Source organism: Gymnoscopelus microlampas (genome assembly GCF_963454915.1).
Source record: "Gymnoscopelus microlampas genome assembly, chromosome: 18".
In the NCBI taxonomy this organism is placed as follows: domain Eukaryota; kingdom Metazoa; phylum Chordata; class Actinopteri; order Myctophiformes; family Myctophidae; genus Gymnoscopelus; species Gymnoscopelus microlampas.
Window position 1 is genome coordinate 10,273,648 of NC_139955.1, and position 18,857 is coordinate 10,292,504.

At 40.6% G+C, this 18,857-nt stretch overlaps 1 protein-coding gene across 1 annotated transcript; it reads left to right on the forward strand.

Annotated features, from left to right (window-relative positions):
- Nucleotides 1-55: 55 nt before the first annotated feature.
- Nucleotides 56-15,682, forward strand: LOC311033497 (piwi-like protein 1; the record flags this gene model as incomplete). Its single annotated transcript, XM_084041013.1, has 20 exons — nucleotides 56-124; nucleotides 1,381-1,489; nucleotides 2,476-2,608; nucleotides 3,208-3,418; nucleotides 4,050-4,171; nucleotides 5,469-5,549; nucleotides 5,810-6,007; nucleotides 6,313-6,421; nucleotides 6,700-6,826; nucleotides 7,260-7,377; nucleotides 7,645-7,759; nucleotides 8,263-8,450; nucleotides 8,658-8,730; nucleotides 9,807-10,007; nucleotides 10,394-10,497; nucleotides 11,028-11,098; nucleotides 11,203-11,356; nucleotides 13,377-13,502; nucleotides 14,020-14,167; nucleotides 15,566-15,682. The coding sequence occupies 20 exons, from the start codon at nucleotides 56-58 to the stop codon at nucleotides 15,680-15,682; spliced, it is 2,574 nt and encodes an 857-aa protein (XP_083897139.1).
- Between the last annotated feature and the right edge of the window lie 3,175 nt (nucleotides 15,683-18,857).

The following is an 18,857-nucleotide window of genomic DNA, read 5'->3' on the forward strand; positions in this document are numbered from 1 at the left end:
ACTTTTTAATGTTGTTCTTCAAATGCAGGATTGAAACTTGATTGAAAAAGTCAAAATGAGTGGACGAGCACGAGCCAGATCCAGGGGCCGAGCACGTGGCCAGGAGACTGCAGCTCCTGGAATGGTACTGATGTCACTGCAGAACATGTTTAAAATGACAAACATATTTAAAATTTATGTCTTCATGTTTGGGGTGATAATTGAATGTGTCTATTGAACTGTTGTATTTTATTGGTTTCTTTAGAAAGCTTTTCTGTACCTGATTATTTTTTTTAAGGCTGAATACTGCTGCGGAAAAATCCAATAAACAAAGTAAAAAAAATATATATATATATATATATATATATATATATATATATATATATATATATATATATATGTCAAATAAACAAGGGATGAAACAGGAAAAAAAAGAAGAAAAAAAGACAAACATATCAGTTTAGTTGACTTGCAGAAGCGTTGCACTTGTAATTATTGTAAATACAGATGTTCCCAGCCTTTTGTCATCCCCTGCAATAATCTTTCTGTTGGTTTTCACTCTCAATTTGACTCATTTTGAGCTGATGATGATACACAATCAAGTGTTCTAGATTTTAACTTGTGCAGCTAGTTGACAACAATGCAATCCATAAGCACTTCCCACTTTGGGAACTGTAGTCAGGCCTAATTGTTAAAGGGACTATAGAGTTGTTCCACTCTAATCTGGTTCTTAGAACTGGAGAAAAGTAGCCTACTGGAGAATCAAAAATGTTCTTTTGTTTTGGGTGGGGATATCACCCGGGTCCCCTAGTGGCCTGTACTTGGCCCCTCCTTTTTTCCCCCTCTACAATAAACCTCTTTGCTGTAAATCTCCAAGCAACGATTCACAAACATGTTGTGAGCTCGTAGATTGGCTATTTTCACTGAATGTTCTATTATCACATGCTCAGAATAGTGATGTAGTGAGTGATGCCAGCTAGGCCTGTCGCAATTATTACATAATTGCAATTATGTGAGATGAGCTATTTTGCATAATCGTCAAAATCGTTTCCATGTTGAAAAGGGTTCACATGTTTTAAAACATTTTCCAAAAAAGTGGAAATAGCAGATCTACTGAGCTTGTAGATCAGCTATTTCCACTATTTTATAAAAATAATTGAGTATATAATATTAAATATGGCATATTTTGGCAATAATACATTATTTATTTTGATTACTGGTATCGGCCATTTGTTTGTTTACTTAAGTTCTTGTCATATCTGCCCCGTGCAACTTTTGTTCACAAGGCCTACTGTAAAAGCCACACAATTATTTGTATGACAATTAATCGTCAAGTAAATTTCATAATCGTGACAGCCCTAATGCCAGCCTAACTCATTGACATTAATGTGTTTTCTGAAGACCCCATCTCAAGAAGCTGACGTGGCACCGCTTATTCCTGCTCCTGCTGAGGTGGAGCTGGTTGGCAGAGGCAGGCAGAAGACTGCCCCAGGAGCTGTAGCTACAGAAGGTGCAGTCTGACTTATCTTGTATCCTACTGTTCTTGTGGTGTTCCTGCTGCCTTGTACTGATGGTTGTCATTGCGAACGCGCCTCCGCCCAAGTGGAGCATACTATGAAACTCTGCTCTCATTGTGTCTCTGTCTGTGTGCACTGCACTGCCTGTGTGCAACCAACAGAGTGGCGCCAGAGTGCAGTCAAAACACACACACACACACACACACACACACACACACACACACACACACACACACACACACACACACACACACACACACACACAGTCCGTAAATGCACAATATTTTCGATCTGCGTTCGCTTCCAGCGTTCGCGCGTCTTACTTGTTCTTAAAAAAATGTAATCAGTCAAAATTTGCATGGACATTTTAGATCAGTTTAATCTCTTGAATAGGATCACAATGAAAACGAAGTCCCCAGGACATTTTTTTGTCTTATCCTTATAGGTTTAATGTCTTACTGTACCATGTGCTGTTTACATTTCTGACTAATAAAGAAGTCAATCAATCAACTGCAGGACCCTGTAGTTTTAAGTAGTAACACTAAAGGTAGGGTAAGTGATATGTTTTGGTAAAAAAACTCATTTCTTTGGGTCACCACTTCCAATTTCACTTGTTTAATCTGTATCTTGACTGAGATCTCTATCCTGATTGGATCAAATGAAAAAAATGCATTTTCTGTTTATTGAAGAGCTGGAGAGGCAAGACTCCTGTTACTGAACAAACACACTATAGCAATGAGTACTATCAGAATATAGAGCTGTTTAACACATAAAAAGGTAGGGAAAATAACTTTCCCTACCTTTTTAAAGGATTACAGAATAGGTGTTATGACCGCTTTACTGAGCCCAAATCTTAAGTAGATTGTGATGATATCCTATCCTGGTTCAAATGCTAAATAAATGTAGCGAAGCAGAATGCAAGTCATTTGTGTCATGCGATTTATTTGTTATGTTATGTTTTTTGTTTATCCCTTTTTAGAGGATGTGCTGCAGATCTCTGGGGGCTTCCAGAAGGTGAAGATTGGAGAGCGAGGACGTCGCCGCGATTTCTACGATACAGGAGTGAACACCAGACAGGCCATGGAGCATGTCAAAGAGTGCAAGGCTGGTCTGTATATGACATGATTGTATACAAATAATACACACACAAGATGCACAATTGTTTCTCTAGGTAATTTACAGTAAGTGCTGAACACATGGCTACATAACTATTGGGGTGTGCATTTGAATGCAATGTTTCAAAGCTCACACATGATGGCGACATCATCTCAATTTCAGCACCAAGGACTTTTTAAAATGATAACATTTTATCTCCAACATGCAAATAAAAAATAAGAAAATATAATAACTAAGTAATTATCAATAAAGCAATAAACAAATTATCAGAAACAACACAACTTGAAAGTGATGTTATTCATAAATGCTAATTTGTATACATTTTTTTTTCTTGATTCCTAATTGTGAAAAGCTCTAAAAAGATGTTTAGAGAAAGACGTTTAATTTAAAGAGCACAGTCTTTCTCCTGCTGTTAAGCATTTTTGGATTATTTAGGAATAGGAACCGTTTCAAAGAAAAAGAAGTGGTATTGGAACCATCATATTTCAAATTATACACTACCCTACCCTATATACAACACGATACCCACCTGCAGTAGGCATGCCGCCATTAATTATATTTTTCCTCTGTGTTCACCGATTGCTTTCCAAGGAACCACTGGCTCCGTCATTGAGTTGAAAGCCAACTTCTTGCGCATCTTATCGCGTCCCCAGTGGGCTCTGTATCAGTACCACGTGGACTACAAGCCTCCCATGGAGTCCCGCCGCCTGCGTAGCGCCCTTCTCTATCAGCACGACGAAACACTTGGCAATGCACGCTCCTTCGACGGGGCCATTCTCTTCCTGCCTCGCAGACTTCACAACAAGGTACTAAAACCAAAGCAGTCACATCTCACCTGGCACAAAAATGTTGCACTTTTAAAAAAAAAGCATAAATAAATGCAGAAACAGTAAATGAGAAAGAATGGAATCTTAACGATCATGTAGCCCAGCTGATTGGCCAACAAATACCATATTTTGACCAAATACCTCTCGATATTGTGACGTATCCATTTTCTTAAAACAATAAAAACAATTGTCAAATGGTAAAGATATCTGATCTACAAGTTCACAACACGTTGCTATGTGTATAAAATGATGGCATTGGCTGATTAAAATCAAGAAAAGACAACTGTTATGCCTTACCACAGCAGCATGATAATCAAAATCCCAGACTATCCCATAATAATAGTGGTTATAATGTTAATATATGTATGTAGTCCTACTGATGATGTGTTTAGGAGACTGCTTCTAATGTAGTCCTACTGATGATGTGTTTAGGAGACTGTGCTTCTAATGTAGTCCTACTGATGATGTGTTTAGGAGACGGTGCTTCTAATGTAGTACTACTGATGGTGTGTTTAGGAGACGGTGCTTCTAATGTAGTCCTACTGATAATAGGTTTAGGAGACGGTGCTTCTAATGTAGTTCTACTGATGATGTGTTGATGTGTGTTTAGGAGACGGTGCTTCACAGCGAGACCCGGCATGGAGAGAAGGTCCAGATAACCGTTACACTGACCAATGAGCTACCTCCCACCTCGCCTGGGTGCCTTCAGTTCTACAACATCATCTTTAAAAGGTCAGATTTTTTTTTTAAATAGTTAGATCTGCAATATTGTATAACGCTGTACAAGTTCACAGAAGATATGCTGCATTAACCTACTTAAACCATACTGGTACCAAACTGGTATCTTTTCTTGGTGCGCTAATTTCTCCCTCTACACCAGATCTCTTAGCTGGGAATAGTCCATGTCAACATGTGGTGAACTTGTTGATAAGCCATTTTTGGTGAATGTTTGCCTAATTGGCTCTGTGTATGACTAGTTCTGTTTAGCAGAAAGGTGACATTCCCGTTTCCTGTTCCTGGTCAGTTAAATCATTGCCTCATTTGAATGGCGGGTGCATCCACACATGTACGTCAAGTTGACGCTCGGAAGTCGGAAGTCCCATCCACTCCTATGTTAAGTTAAAAATCGGAAGTTCCGTCCCGACGTCCGTCTGAAAAGCATATCCGGGTTACGGTTTTCATTGAGTAACGGCCCAAAATGGCCGGAATCGGAACAAGGGCAACCCTAGCGTCAACTTGACGTACATGTGTGGATGCACCCTTAGCAGTAGATTTGAACCGGAAAACTCATAAAGGTATTGTGTGTTTCCAGTTCAAATCTGCTACTGAGCCAATCAAATGAAGCTTTGAGAAACTGACCTGGAACAGGAAATGAGAATGCTAGCGTCTGGAACAGGAAATGAGAATGCTAGCGTCTGGAACAGGAAATGAGAATGCCAGCGTCTGGAACAGGAAATGAGAGTGCCAGCTTCTGGAAAAGGGAACTACAGTCATGCACAGAGCTTATATGACATAGCCAGAAAAGAAATGCTAGGGTTCATGTGGTTAACCACTTTCAACCTGGCATCCCTATTTTTGGCATGTCAAAAATAGCACATCTACATGCTCTTCACACGTCATGGTGTGTTGTGAGCTTGTAGATCTGTTATTTTTGCTATTCATTGTACAACAAAGTAAATGGGGCTTAAGTGGTTAAATAGGCATGTTGGGGGACCAAGAGTTTGATAGTTGGAATGAATTGTGTTGTCAAAGTGAAATTGATGGTATAACTGGGTCATTTATGCTTCAGAGCACATTGGTGTTGGTGAAAATGAACATTCCTGCTCAGTAAACCTACAAATACAACTTTGCATTAGAGCTGCAATAATTTTCTTAGCGTGTCGCATTGCTACGCTTTGTGAGCGTGTGTGTATAGGCTATTTCTATTTTTGAAAAGTTTTGATAACGATTGATTAGCAGTTGAACCCATGCTTTGCACTTATTTCTTCACTTTGTAATTCTAGTACTTGATTACTCTTACATTTGTTAGGATCCTGAGAATGCTGAACATGCAGCAGATTGGACGGCACTATTACAACCCCGACGATCCCCTCAACATCCCACAGCACAGGTACTGATCCCCTCAACATCTCACACAGCACAGGTACTGATCCGCTCAACATCTCGCTCAGGTACTGATCCACTCCACATCCCGCAGCAGAGGTGCTGTAAGAACCATAGAGAAAATATAATCTGCACACTGGAAATAATTCTCCTTCTGATGTCGATCTCAACGTTTCGATCATGAAATATCTTAATATTGTTCATGACTGTTTACATTAGATTGTCTTGTTTTTCTTTCTCTCGTCCTTTCAACACAATGTTTCTCAGATTGACAATCTGGCCAGGCTACCAGACGACGATCTTGCAGTACGAGTCGAGCATCATGATGTGTGCCGATGTGAGCCACAAGGTGCTGCGCAGTGAGACGGTTCTGGACTTTATGACCAACCTGAAGCAGCTGCATGGCATGCAGCGCTTCAAGGAGGCATGCACCAAGGAGCTGGTCGGCCTCATCGTCCTCACCAAGTAAGAGGAGCTTCCAAGGTGTTCTGATGTACTTTTGGCAGACAAATTGATTCAGGTTGCTGAATATGGTGATATGAGTTCATATCGTCTGTAGTTGGCTTTTCCTGGTTTTAACCACGTATGCCCTATTTTATACTTGAAATAAATGATCAAAATAGCAGAGCTACAAGCTCAGTTGTAAGCTTTTAGATCTGCTATTTTTGGAAATGGTAACAATACATCTTCACCTGAAATGGATGCTACTGAGTTTCTATAATCCACTGATGTATTTCTGCAGAAATCCCATATATTCTTACTTTACACAGGTACAACAATAAAACGTACAGGATTGATGACATTGCATGGGATCACACTCCAAACAACACGTTCACCAGGGCAGACACTGAGATCTCCTTCGCCAACTACTACAAGACAGTAAGTTTTCCAGTGTCAACACATTAATAGGGCACCATCATAAGTAGTAGCATTATAGAACACCAACAATCAAGTTTTGTAAAGTGTAAATGTGCTGTCAGCAACTGATTTTGTTCGAGCAGGGCCATAATTAGCATGAAGATATAATGGACACATTTGATTTGTAAACGCATAAAACAGCAAGCACAGATTATTGTTTGTTTGTGACATCAACTCATGACCGTCTGTTTACTGTTTTAAAAGGACTTTACTAATGAAATCATTAAATCTTTCTTCAGCAATATGGGCTGGACATCCGCTGCAATGACCAGGCACTGCTGGTCAGCCAACTGAAGAGGAGAGGTCCTGCTGGGGCACCAGACCCTGGACCCGCCATGCTGGTCCCTGAACTCTGCTTCCTCACAGGTACCAGCTCCTTCACGCCACTTTCATCTCCATTACCACTTGAACCCTAACATCCCTATTCAGGGGCTAATATTTGGTGAAAATAGCTGCTCTTGTAGATCAGCTTTTTTCGGTGAAAATTGTGTTGGGGGTGGGGGGGGCGGGCGGAGTAGCGTGCCCAGTATAGAGCCCTAGGGGACTCCCGTTGACTAAGAATTTGGGCTTAAAGGGGCAAGAAAGCCAAGGCTCAAGGTTTGTTTTCCAGCACAGAAAGGTAAAAACATGGTAGGCTAACCTTATAGTACCCAGTGATGTAAGGAACGTAGCTCCAGCTAATCTGAATAATGGTTTCGTTAGATATAATTGTGCCAGTGTGCAAGCATAGACAATACCGTTGACTACTGCCAATTGCATGCACGAATTGCCTTTAAAACCAGAATGCCATTACCCACAGGTCTGACCGACAAGATGCGTGCCGACTTCAACATCATGAAGGACTTGTCCGCTCAGACCAGACTGAGCCCAGAACAGCGAGAGGGACGCCTCAACTCTTTTGTAAACCAAATTCAAAAGTAGGTCACACTCATATATTTTATTATAGCAGGCACATGTACAAGAGTTATTATTTTACAATCCTGGTACAAGAGTGCAATGGTACTTCCAATTCTGGGAATGGCAGTTCTAGCAGACAACGGAGATACCATAAGAATCGCCAAAAAGATGACTTAAGCTATAGATTTTTAAAACGTTTATTTTTGCAAGTCTTTTTTCATGAGCATCAGTGTCCTAACAGTTTACTTTAGAACCAACCTCCTTTTTTGCTTTTTCTTTTTTTTAAGGAACACTGAAGCCCAGACGGAGCTGAACACCTGGGGTCTCAACTTCGATAAAGAGCTCCTGAACTTGAAGGGCAGAGTCCTCCAGTCTGAGAGGATTTTCCAGGGTTCCCGCTCGGTAAAAAAAACAAAACAGTTTTGGCTCATAGTTTTGGTCAGGAAGCATTGTGCAAGAAATCTGGAAGAGAATGGAAAATATCATCAGTCATTTCCCTTCTTCTTTGGAAACTATCCACTTTGTACTAATATTACTTAATTTAGTTATTATAAATGATATTAGACACGTACCTGGCATCCCTATTTTGGGTATGTCATAGGCCAAACAATTCAAAGAATGTCAGTAAATGTTCAACCTTGACCTTGTAGATCTGCAGTAGAAAATGGGACTTAATTATTCACAATAATCTTGAGATAAAGTTTTAAGCAATTTCATTAATGAAACACTATCTGAAGCCTAATTTGTGCTCCACATGATGGTCTACAAGCTCACAACACGTTGCATCCGCGCTGCATTGTGAGCTTGTAGGGGCGTGAGACTAACTCTGAATTGGGTTTAGAACTTGCTGAAACTCTGTTGAGGTAGCTGGGACAAAACTGCGTATGTTTTTGTTTTCAACTCAGTACGACTACAACCCCATGCAAGCCGATTGGTCCAGAGAGATGCGTGGGCTGCCTATCATCAGCTGCACCCCTCTGCGTAAATGGGCTTTGTTCTGCACCAGACGCAACAGCAATGAGGCCCAGTCCCTGGTGCAGACCCTCGGCAAGGTCTCCGGTCCTTTGGGCATCCAGCTGGACAGACCGACCATGTGAGTTAATGAAGTGCAAGTGTGTTTTTGTCCACATGGTGGCAGTTTTGTCTTTAAATTGCAGACGTTACAAATTCCAAAGTTTGTGGGAGAGTCTGTTTTACAAAAATCTTGTAAGCTGTCGCAACATAAGATGTTAACATGCAGAATTATGTCATTTGTGTTCTTACGTATGTCACATTAAACTGTTATGTTTCCTTTTTAAAGGGTGGATTATGAGGATCGGCAGGAGGCTCTCCTCAGAGCTCTGCAGCAGAATGTGACACAGGACACTCAGATGGTAAGTAGGGCTGCAACTATCCATTCCTTTACGATTCTGTTAAATAAATTCGTATAATCAACAGTCTTTCATAATTGTTTTATATATCAACTAATCATGACAATATTCAAATTGATTAGTGAAGACACACTGACCACATTAGTAAGGTTTTTTTGCATGACTGTAAATGTAAAGTCATATTCTGGAGGGTATGTCATTCAAAGAGGACAGACATCCTGTAATTGGAATTATTATGCATTACTCCAGTAATTCCAGCAGAGCATTTTTATTGGCTAAGAATCCCACTTAAATTTTTGTTTTAGTGTAGTTTATTTGCACATAGTTAAAAACATGAGAAAAGAGTTCTTAAAATACTACGGTACAATAACAAAAAAGAAAGATGATGTGCTGAAGAGGCCAAAGAAAAACAAACTGTCTTGTCACATGGCCTTCCAAGGAATCCTAAAAGATGACCGCAACATACATAAGAACTAAAGAATGTTGACAGAAATTATGCTTGATAACAGACTTAAGGAATAAGGAAGTTAAAAGGAATGATGAGGATCAGTAATGCTATACAAGTCAGATTAACGTTCCAAATAGCTGATGTCACAGATTCTGCATTTGAACGCACCCGTCACCGAGGCTAACAAATATAGCGATTATTTGGCTAACAAATAGCAAAGTAATCATAATCTTGTGATCCACGCGATTCTGATCTCCCAAGAGCAGATAATGTATACACTGGCCTCCATGGATGAACTATGGTTGATCACAAGTTGAAAAAGCTGAAACGCGTCTCAACGGCATCCTTTCTACACAAGGACGAGACAAAAGGAAATTACTCAAATTACTGAGATGTCTATTCACATGGGATTAGTATTAACGTTGGAGGACCTCAGAGTTTCGCTAATTAGCCCAGAAGTTTTAGTTGATGTTTGGGTAAAAATACTAATGGGGTAATAATTCCAAACAGATGTCCCTGGGTAAAATTCATTGGGGTTAAGGAGACTTGTTGCACTGTACTGGAATGAGGCAACTCTGTACCCATAACATGAACTGTTGAGCCAGTGTCGTCTTGATGTACTCTCTCATAGGTGGTAGTGGTCCTCCCCACCAATAAGAAGGACAAATACGACAGTGTCAAGAAGTTCCTCTGTGTGGACTGCCCCACCCCTAGTCAGTGTGTGGTGGCTCGCACTCTCAGCCGCCCACAGGCCCTCATGACCATAGCCACCAAGATCGCGCTGCAGATGGCCTGCAAGATGGGAGGAGAGCTGTGGAGTGTGGAGATCCCGGTTAGTCCCTCCTGTCACATGCAATCAATCATTTGATGTTTTCACAAGTTGCATTCATACCTGTTAACCTATTCAATCCGGGAATGCATCTGTCTCACTTAATATTTCTTTGGCTATTCAAAAATAGCAGATATACAAGGTCAAATTGTGGCTATGAGATTTAAACTGCTATTTTTGGGGAAAGAGTCGTGAAAATGTGTGTGTGTGTGTGTGTGTATATATATATATGTATAGAAAAAAAGACAATCATTTTGGGTGGTCCTTGACATAAGAAAAGTATAAAATAATGGTTATAGTTAAAACAAATCTAAAATTACACAGTATGCGTTCCTGGATTGAATGGGTTAACACAACTTCTGAAACATTACACCTCTCCGTTGTTGTAGCTCAAGCAGCTGATGATTGTAGGAATCGACAGCTACCACGACACCACTGCTGGGAAGAGGTCCATTGGTGCTCTGGTGGCCAGTCTGAACAATGGCATGACCAGGTTTGTACAGTATATGGGGTCTAATTATCTTATTAGCGATTATTCAATTGATAACTTTCTTGATTAATCGAGAGGTACAGGTTTTTATTTTATCATCAAAATAGCTGCTTTACAAGCTCATAACATGCGAGAAAACACGTGAGATTGCAGATCTGCCATTTTTGGTGTTGCACCCCTACTAATAATATAACTCTTAACATATGCTTTGTTTTGTTTTTCCATACCTGCTTTATGCAACTCGTAGTTGAGCAGGCTCTGGAAACTGGGGTATTGTGCATGAGAAAAGGTTACAATTTACTATTTAGGTGACAGTCTTCTCCAGAAGGTTTCACATGTGCCGCTGCTTCCATTCCTAGATTACGATATCATAATCAACCAATAGTGAGGAGGTCAAACTGTGCTTGGTGTTCTTGCCAAAATAATCCATTTGTGTGTCAGTGCTGTAACATTTTGAATATTAAATTAAATGATATCTGTGCTGTCGGATAGGTGGCATTCTTGTCTTACGATATATCTGTGCTGTTGAATAGGTGGTACTCCAAGTGTGTTCTGCAGGACAGAGGACAGGAACTCATCGATGGATTGAAGATGGCCTTCATCGGTACTTTAAGCTTATTTAAATGTTCTACCTTTGCTTTCGAGGCTGACACTGTGCCTACAATCATCTGATTCAGCCTAATTTGTGAGATGGAATTTGTTTTTCAGGTGCACTCAAGGACTACTACAAGTTCAACAACTTCCTGCCTGCCCGCATCATCGTGTATCGAGATGGAGTGGGAGACGGGATGCTGGCAACCGTGGTGGATTATGAGGTTGCACAGCTCAAGGATTCCATCAAGACGATGGGGACTGACTACATGTAAGAACTTTGAATGGCTAAAGTTAGAACTTTGAATGGCCAAAGTCTTCTGCCTTATTATAAGTATTGTTGGCTTTGCTTCTAGTCTTCCAACTATGAGTAGTCCCAAAAAAAGAGATAAGCAGAGACATTGGTAGGATAATTGTATACAATTTAAGGCACGGTCAAATGTGCTTCATACGCATCAGAAGTGTCAGCTTCCCTGTTAATGTCATTCTATGGGAGTAAAGGGTGGAGTGTCCCATTGGCAGCTGGTTGACGGCTGCGAAGCGTGTGAAGTGCAATGAGTTAAAAGCTTAGAGTTCAACATTGAACACTGACCGGGTATTAAACCAATAGGAAAGAAGCTTTGCGGTTGACCCCACTTGGCAGCCATTTTGCTTGTAGTTTTCTTTCAGTGAGCCAACCACTCCAACGTAAGTCAAACTAATTACACTCCAGAAAACCAGCTCTCAACTTACAGAAGCCTGTAGGGACTAAACAGACTAGTTAATTACGTACTGAATAACAAACATCTAGAATCTGTTTATTTGACAGATGTGCTGTATGAAATGCTCAAAACAGTTTCTGGTCTCCATCTCTAGGGAGATGTGCAAAAGGGAGGGGATCCCACCAATAGAGTGGAGGTGTTGACCACCGTATAAAACCAAAAAGAAGAGGTGGCATACTCGTAGTCACGATGCAGAATGTTTATTAAAACCAATGTTTCGACCGGAGGTCGTCTTCAGGGTTTAAACGAGGACCAGTAAGGTAGTCATATTTATAGGGGACAGGACACAGGCGAGTACCATTACCAAAGTGCCCTGAGGTACAGTAGGAGGGGTGAGTAATTACCCCAAATTGATAAGATTCATTAAAAATACACTTAGTAGTGTCAGACAAACATCATCTAAATACCAGGAGAATAAACGGCACAATCTAGTATTTATAGCAAAGTGATGTGAAACGAGATAATCAAAACAGATGTTCTGGTATGCGTGTCTTGAGGACATGTGTGGTCTTAACCCACATATTTATCATAAGGACAATAGATTATGTAGATGACCCCTTTCCTGGTGCATAAGATAATTCCCTAAAAGGAGTAGTTCACCAAAAACAAATCTTATTTTCTATCAATTAATGAAGCCTTGAATTCATGAAGATTTTTTGTTTTTGACGCATTCCTAAGCCAATAATTGGATGACCAGCGAGACTAGAGTCTTCTACTGAGTCTCCTATTGACCGATGATGACCCAGTCATCAAATTATTGGTTTAGGAATGCGACAAAAACAAGAATCTCCATGAATTCAAGGCTTCATGGGGTGTGTAATTGATAGAAAATATGTTTTTTTGGGGGGGTGAACTACTCCATTAATGAGTTCGTGCATGGAGATGTAAAACAAAAAGTGCATTTAAAAGTGCTGTTGCACTGCGCACACACACCACACCTGTAATAACCCTTGTTGGATCGTAGTAAGTGTGTTGTATTTCGGGGGGAAGAAGATCTGAATTGACTGAATCGCTCAGGTTTCTGCCTCGTTACCTGGGGGAGTCATTAAATATTACGCAGCTGAGGATCGGATTTTAATATGTGCCGGTTTGTACATGACCTGTTTAATCGAGTCAGCCGCATGAGTGGCTGAATTGGTATATCCACAAAAGTGTTTTTTAATTATATTGTTTCAAATTCACATCACTTTATTATGAGATAGTGCATTGTGCTGTTTATTCTCCTGATATCTAGATTGGATGTCTGTTTGACATTTCAAAGGGTATTCTTAAATGTATTTTTGTGTAGTAGTGATTGTTTGTGCCTGATTAATTACTTGACCCTCCCACCTCAGGGCGCTTTGATTTGAGGACCCCTCCCCCTCTAATGGTACTCATCTGTGTCCTGTTCCCTTCCCTGTCCTTGTTGAAACCCTGAAGAAGACCTCTGGTCAAAACGTTGGTTTTAATACACATTATGCATTGTGGCTACGAGTGTGCAGCCTCTTTTTTATTTTGATCTCCATCTCCAACCTTGGTCTTCTATTCTAGGCCCAAGTTGACTGTGGTGGTGGTGAAGAAGCGCATCTCCTCCAGGTTCTTCGCCTACATGAATGGCAAGCTGACCAACCCTCCCCCGGGAACTGTTGTTGACACAGATGTCACCAGACCCGAGTGGTAAGTTCTCTCTACTCATCAGTATGTCGCTAAACTATGTGAGGTGGGGAACTAAACATGTCTACAGACCACAACAGAAAGCGGCTGGTATTGCCCAAAACCCACCAGATACACTACAGTGCAACTGTCAGTGTTTGTTTATAATCAACTTTTTTATTTGGGGATTGACATTGCAGGCATCCATGGTGCTTCTCACATGATCCACATTTCTCAGTCCTTTCATAGTTGAACCATAGCGTCCCTTTTCTTGTGCTAACGTTTGGCAAAAATGGCAGATCTACAAGCTCGATCAAGCATTGTGATCTTGCAGATCTATGGTGTAGCGCGAAAAGGGGGGGACCATCAGACTTATAGGGTTTTAGTGGTTAACAAAGATTTATTGATGAGGGTTGCTTGCTGTAGTAAACGAAAAAACAACAAAACCACTTGTGTACCCAATCATCTCCCTCCACCCTGAACACTGTTACACAAAATAATTTCCGTTGAATTCTAAAATTCTGTTAAAAAATCCTCCCAGGTACGACTTCTACATTGTGAGCCAGGCCGTTCGCATGGGAAGTGTGTCTCCTACCCACTACAATGTGGTGTACGACACCAGTGGACTGAAGCCTGACCACATGCAGCGACTGACCTACAAACTCTGCCACATGTACTACAACTGGCAGGTAACTGCAACTTCCTGCATTGACTGCCTTAAATGCAAGACGTTCTGTTGACTGGCCACAATGTCCGATTATGTTAGCCACAGACACACTGTCTGCAACTGTAATTTAAGCTTACTACATCAATATCTTCTGTGCATGGCATATACCCTGGTAAGTTTGTTAATTATGGAAATTAATTGGATAATGCCTAGAAAAGTAAAGCAAGACGTCTCTTAAGGCCCAGACAGATAGAAAACACCAGTCGCAGTTTTTCATTACACCCATAGCTGTGGGAACTACTCCCCAGTAGGCTATAGCAGTTGGCATGGCAGCCCATCAGAACATAAACACTGTTTGGCACAGCAGCAAAACATGTTGCTTAATGATACACTTTACACACAGCCGAGAACAATTTCTTCCTTACAAAACCCAATAGCCAGGCTAATACTAATTACAGTACAATAGCGCTTTTAACCAAATATATGAGCAGTTACCGTACAATATTCCAAATGTGCTCTTGCGCTCTGGGGTAATGAATTCCCTCATGTCAACAACTCGATAGACTCCGGCTGAGGCTTTTCATTTACACATACAGGTGGTAGAAACAATTTGTTTCTGTGCCATGTTGTAAAACAACCACTGAATGAAGATTCCCCACACATAAAGTAAATACCAAACGGGAAACGGTGGACAGATGGCTGATTTGTGATAATAAAAACTAAAAAGGTGTAGTTTAAGAATAGATGTTAATATAATAGGCCCATTTTCTTTTCTTTTCCAACTCGGTCCCATTATTTCCTCCCTTTTTCTTTTCTCCCCATCATTCGTCAATTCTCAACCTCCTGCCTGAGGAGGGGGGGGGGGCACCCATAGTTACCGCGGCTGTAGCCTCGGAAACCCAGCCATTTTTTTTGTTACAAAAGAAAAAAGTCTGGGGGAACGATGCAGGAACGATGGTCTTTGAAGCTTGTTATCTCCTAACCATTCAGAGTGCAGAGGGGCGTCGCTCTAAATTTGGTGACGTCAGCCTGCTCCGTGCACAGACCGGGGGGGGGGGGAGGGGGGAGGGGGGGGGGGGGCGGGGACATAGATTGGTGAAGCAATCGGAGGACGCGCCTGCTCCGGGCGCCTGGGTTTGGATCCGCCCTTCGAGACCATGGATTGCTCTCGTTCTCTCAGTCTACCGCGGCTGTGATTGCGCCACAATTGATCATTTGAACCGCACAGATCCGAATGGAGCAAGGGTGGTACTAGTCTGTAACTACACATGCAGACATGTGCACTGTTCTATAGTTGATTTGGTGTACTTCTCTCGGTTCCGCCTGCACTCAACCGGCAAAGCTGCGCTGTTGAACCTTGGTGCCACAGAACTGAGAATATATGAATATCTTTTAAGTGTAACCTGTATTTTGCTTTCAGGGCATCATTGCGGTTCCAGCTCCCTGCCAGTACGCACACAAGATGGCTTTCCTGGTGGGTCAGAGCATTCACAGGCAGCCCAGCATTCACCTGGATGATTACCTGTTCTACCTGTGAGGAAGAACAGATGGATGTTCTACCAGTGAGGAAGAACATATGGAGAGGGCATTGAGCCTACGCACATTGCGTACCTGTTTGTTTTATTAGTAGGTTTGTTGTAGGTTGCTTGAAATTGTATTTGTATGGTGACCATTGGAGGCTTAAACCAATTGTTTTATTAGTGTAGCTACAGTTTTATTTACATTTGATTTACTACTGTTACAGTATTTATTTTAGTTACTACTGTAGTTCTAATTGTTTTCATTTTGGCTGTGACGGAAGGGAACAGCTTATGTTTATTTTATATTTTTATATTTCATTTAGAGTGTAAGGGTGCCCGGTGGCTCCCCTGTTATGTTCCCAAACCATGTTCAAGTTAGTGAGCATCGGCATGGGTTTGATTCTGACGTGTTTTGAGAAACATTTGTACACAAATAAAAAAATATGGTGGCACCTACCCTAGATGTTGTCACATATTTTTGCATTGACCATGATTATTAGAAATGGATGTTTATGTTGTAGCATAGTCTGGCATATAGACCAATTATTTGTTTACTAACATTGAGACTGGACGCACAGGTGATTGTTTCACGCAATCAATTCCCAACCTGTTTTGGGGTGCGCTTGTTTCAGCACACCCCAACCCCCTCTTGTGTGTTGTTGGCTAGTGAGGCGCGTCCTAGCGAGACCTGATAGAATGGGTTTCATTGCGCCCATACGGGTTGCACGCATACTGGTTCTTATCAGTGTGACGTCGTCTGTTAAGGGGTCTATAATGTGACAAATGAGCCTGATTTATACTTCATTGTATGAAGAAGCATAAATTGGCTTTAGGTGTTTTTAATTTTGAATCTTGGAGAGAATAAATACTTGTGTATAGAATTGTTAAAAAAAAACTACTGCCAAAAATACTTAACTGATAGCCGACTACATATCATCTCTTACATAGTCTCACGTCAAGAACATGAATAGAAATGAAAAATGTGTAAGACTTAGAAACAGAAAAGGGAATAATAAAATGTTTGCTTAGTTGAATCTGATTGTCAACTCCAGTGTATTTAAACCACGTAAACCCTATACTTAATTGACTGGAGTAGGATTCCCCAGGTCTCTAATATTTCCCTCTACACCAAATGTCGAGGGAGCCTAGACTACTAGAGCACTGAAAACTCATATTTACGAACATAAATAAGCACTATAAAATGCAAAAACATTCGAGGTTAATAATCCTACTACTGTGTTTCCTCTAAAGATGATTTGGAATTGAGAATGTGTCTTTGCTCATTTGCCCCTCCAAGAGGAGGGGTTTAGTGATACTTTCGTAGCCTGGTAAACCCTCCCTCCGGAAATCTCATTTCCATTTGATGGAAATGAGATTTCCGGAGGGAGGGTTTACCAGGCTAATACTTTCGGGGAAGGAACATCCTCCAGATGTTCAGAGAAGAACCCAGCTGTCACCTAATGGATTGAATATAGTGTCTGTCTGACTTGACTTGGAAGTGTTTTCTGTAAAGTAACTGTTTATTGGACATCTAGAATAAGTTGTTAATGATGATCTCCTATGGTGGGGTTTCACTTTCATTATTTATCTTTTCAATACGATTATATTGACATTTGGCAACGAGGCGTAACTGGTTAACCACTTAAACCCCAGCATCGTTATTGTGGCCAAGCATTCGCTGAAAATAGCAGATAGGCGATTATTTTCAGAGTAAGCTTTCCCCTTAACATAAAACAGAAAATACACTAGTATTGAGCCATGGGGGACTCCAGTTACCCATATGGGGTATAAGTGTGGTTAAATAAGGCTGACTTTGCTGTTGTGTATGGGTGGGGTGTTGGGGGTCTCGCTGCCTCGCTCGGCCCCGCCTCCCGCTTCTCGTGCAAAGACGCACATACAGTGTTGCCATGTCGGCTTATTATAAGCGACGTTGACCTTGTTTTTCTGTGAAGTTGCTTGTAAATATTGGTAGTTGCTTATTTGGGCTTCCTAATGTTGTTTAAACCAGTGTTTCTCAAACATTTTCAATGAAGGACCCCAAAATGAATAGTATTTCTCTGCGGACCCCCATCTGAAAATATATTATGCCAGGGACCCCATACAAGATTTGTGGTGTTAAAATGTTTCAAAAAATATTACACATTTCCTTCTAGATGTTTTTGAAAATAGCAGATCTACAAGCTCACAACGCGTTGCGATGAATGTGAGCTTGAAGGTCGGCTATTTTCAAATAGGTTTAAAGTGCTTATGTATCATATTCATAGACATAGTCGCTTCTTTTGGGCTTTTTTTCATAGACCTAAGACCTGGTTGCTTATTTCTCTCACACAATCTGGCAACACTGGCACATACTCACCAAAGCCCCCCCAATACCAGGACCACTCGGAGGAATAAAAGAACAGCAGAAAGAACACCTTTTAACATCTGGTAATGTGACTTGTATTCACTTTAATTTAGTTTTGAATATCTGGTATGATGACTTGTATTAACTTTATTAATGTAATATCTGGTAATGATGACTTATATTAATTGTATTTAGTTTAGTTAATAAAAGAACAGTAGAAGGAACACCTTTTAGTATCTGGTATGATGACTTGTATTTACTTTTTTTTAAGCCTTAACTTAAGTTTTTGCTATAAATGTGTCGTGTAATTTAAAAAAGACAACCATTTTATCTTCGTTAAAAATATATATTCCTACATGTATTACTAGTTACTGCCGGTTATAATTTACAACATTCTAAGAAAAACCTTTCATAATCTGGGTTTTATTTTTTACATAGTGACCGGAAGTCATTTAGTTGTTGACGGTGGGTGACTAGGGTTGCCAGCTATGCTTATTATAAGCGAGTTTGGGCTTGTTTTTCTTTAAAGTTGCTTGTAAATTATTGGTGGTTGTGTTTTTTTGGGCTTGTTTCTAAAGTGTAGTTGCTCATTTGGGCTTGTTTCTAAAGTGTAGTTGCTTATTTGGGCTTGTTTCCTGAATGTTGTTTGTCAAGGACCTGGACCCCCAAATTAATATATATTTGTAGACCCAACCTTCTGAAAATATTTTGTGCCAGAGACCCCCACACAAGATTTGTGTGGATTTGAAAATGTTCCTAAATTTTCACCCTTTCCCAAGATATGTCTTTAAAAATAGCAGATCTACAAGCATGCGATGCGTGAGCTTGTAGATCGGGCATATTATAAA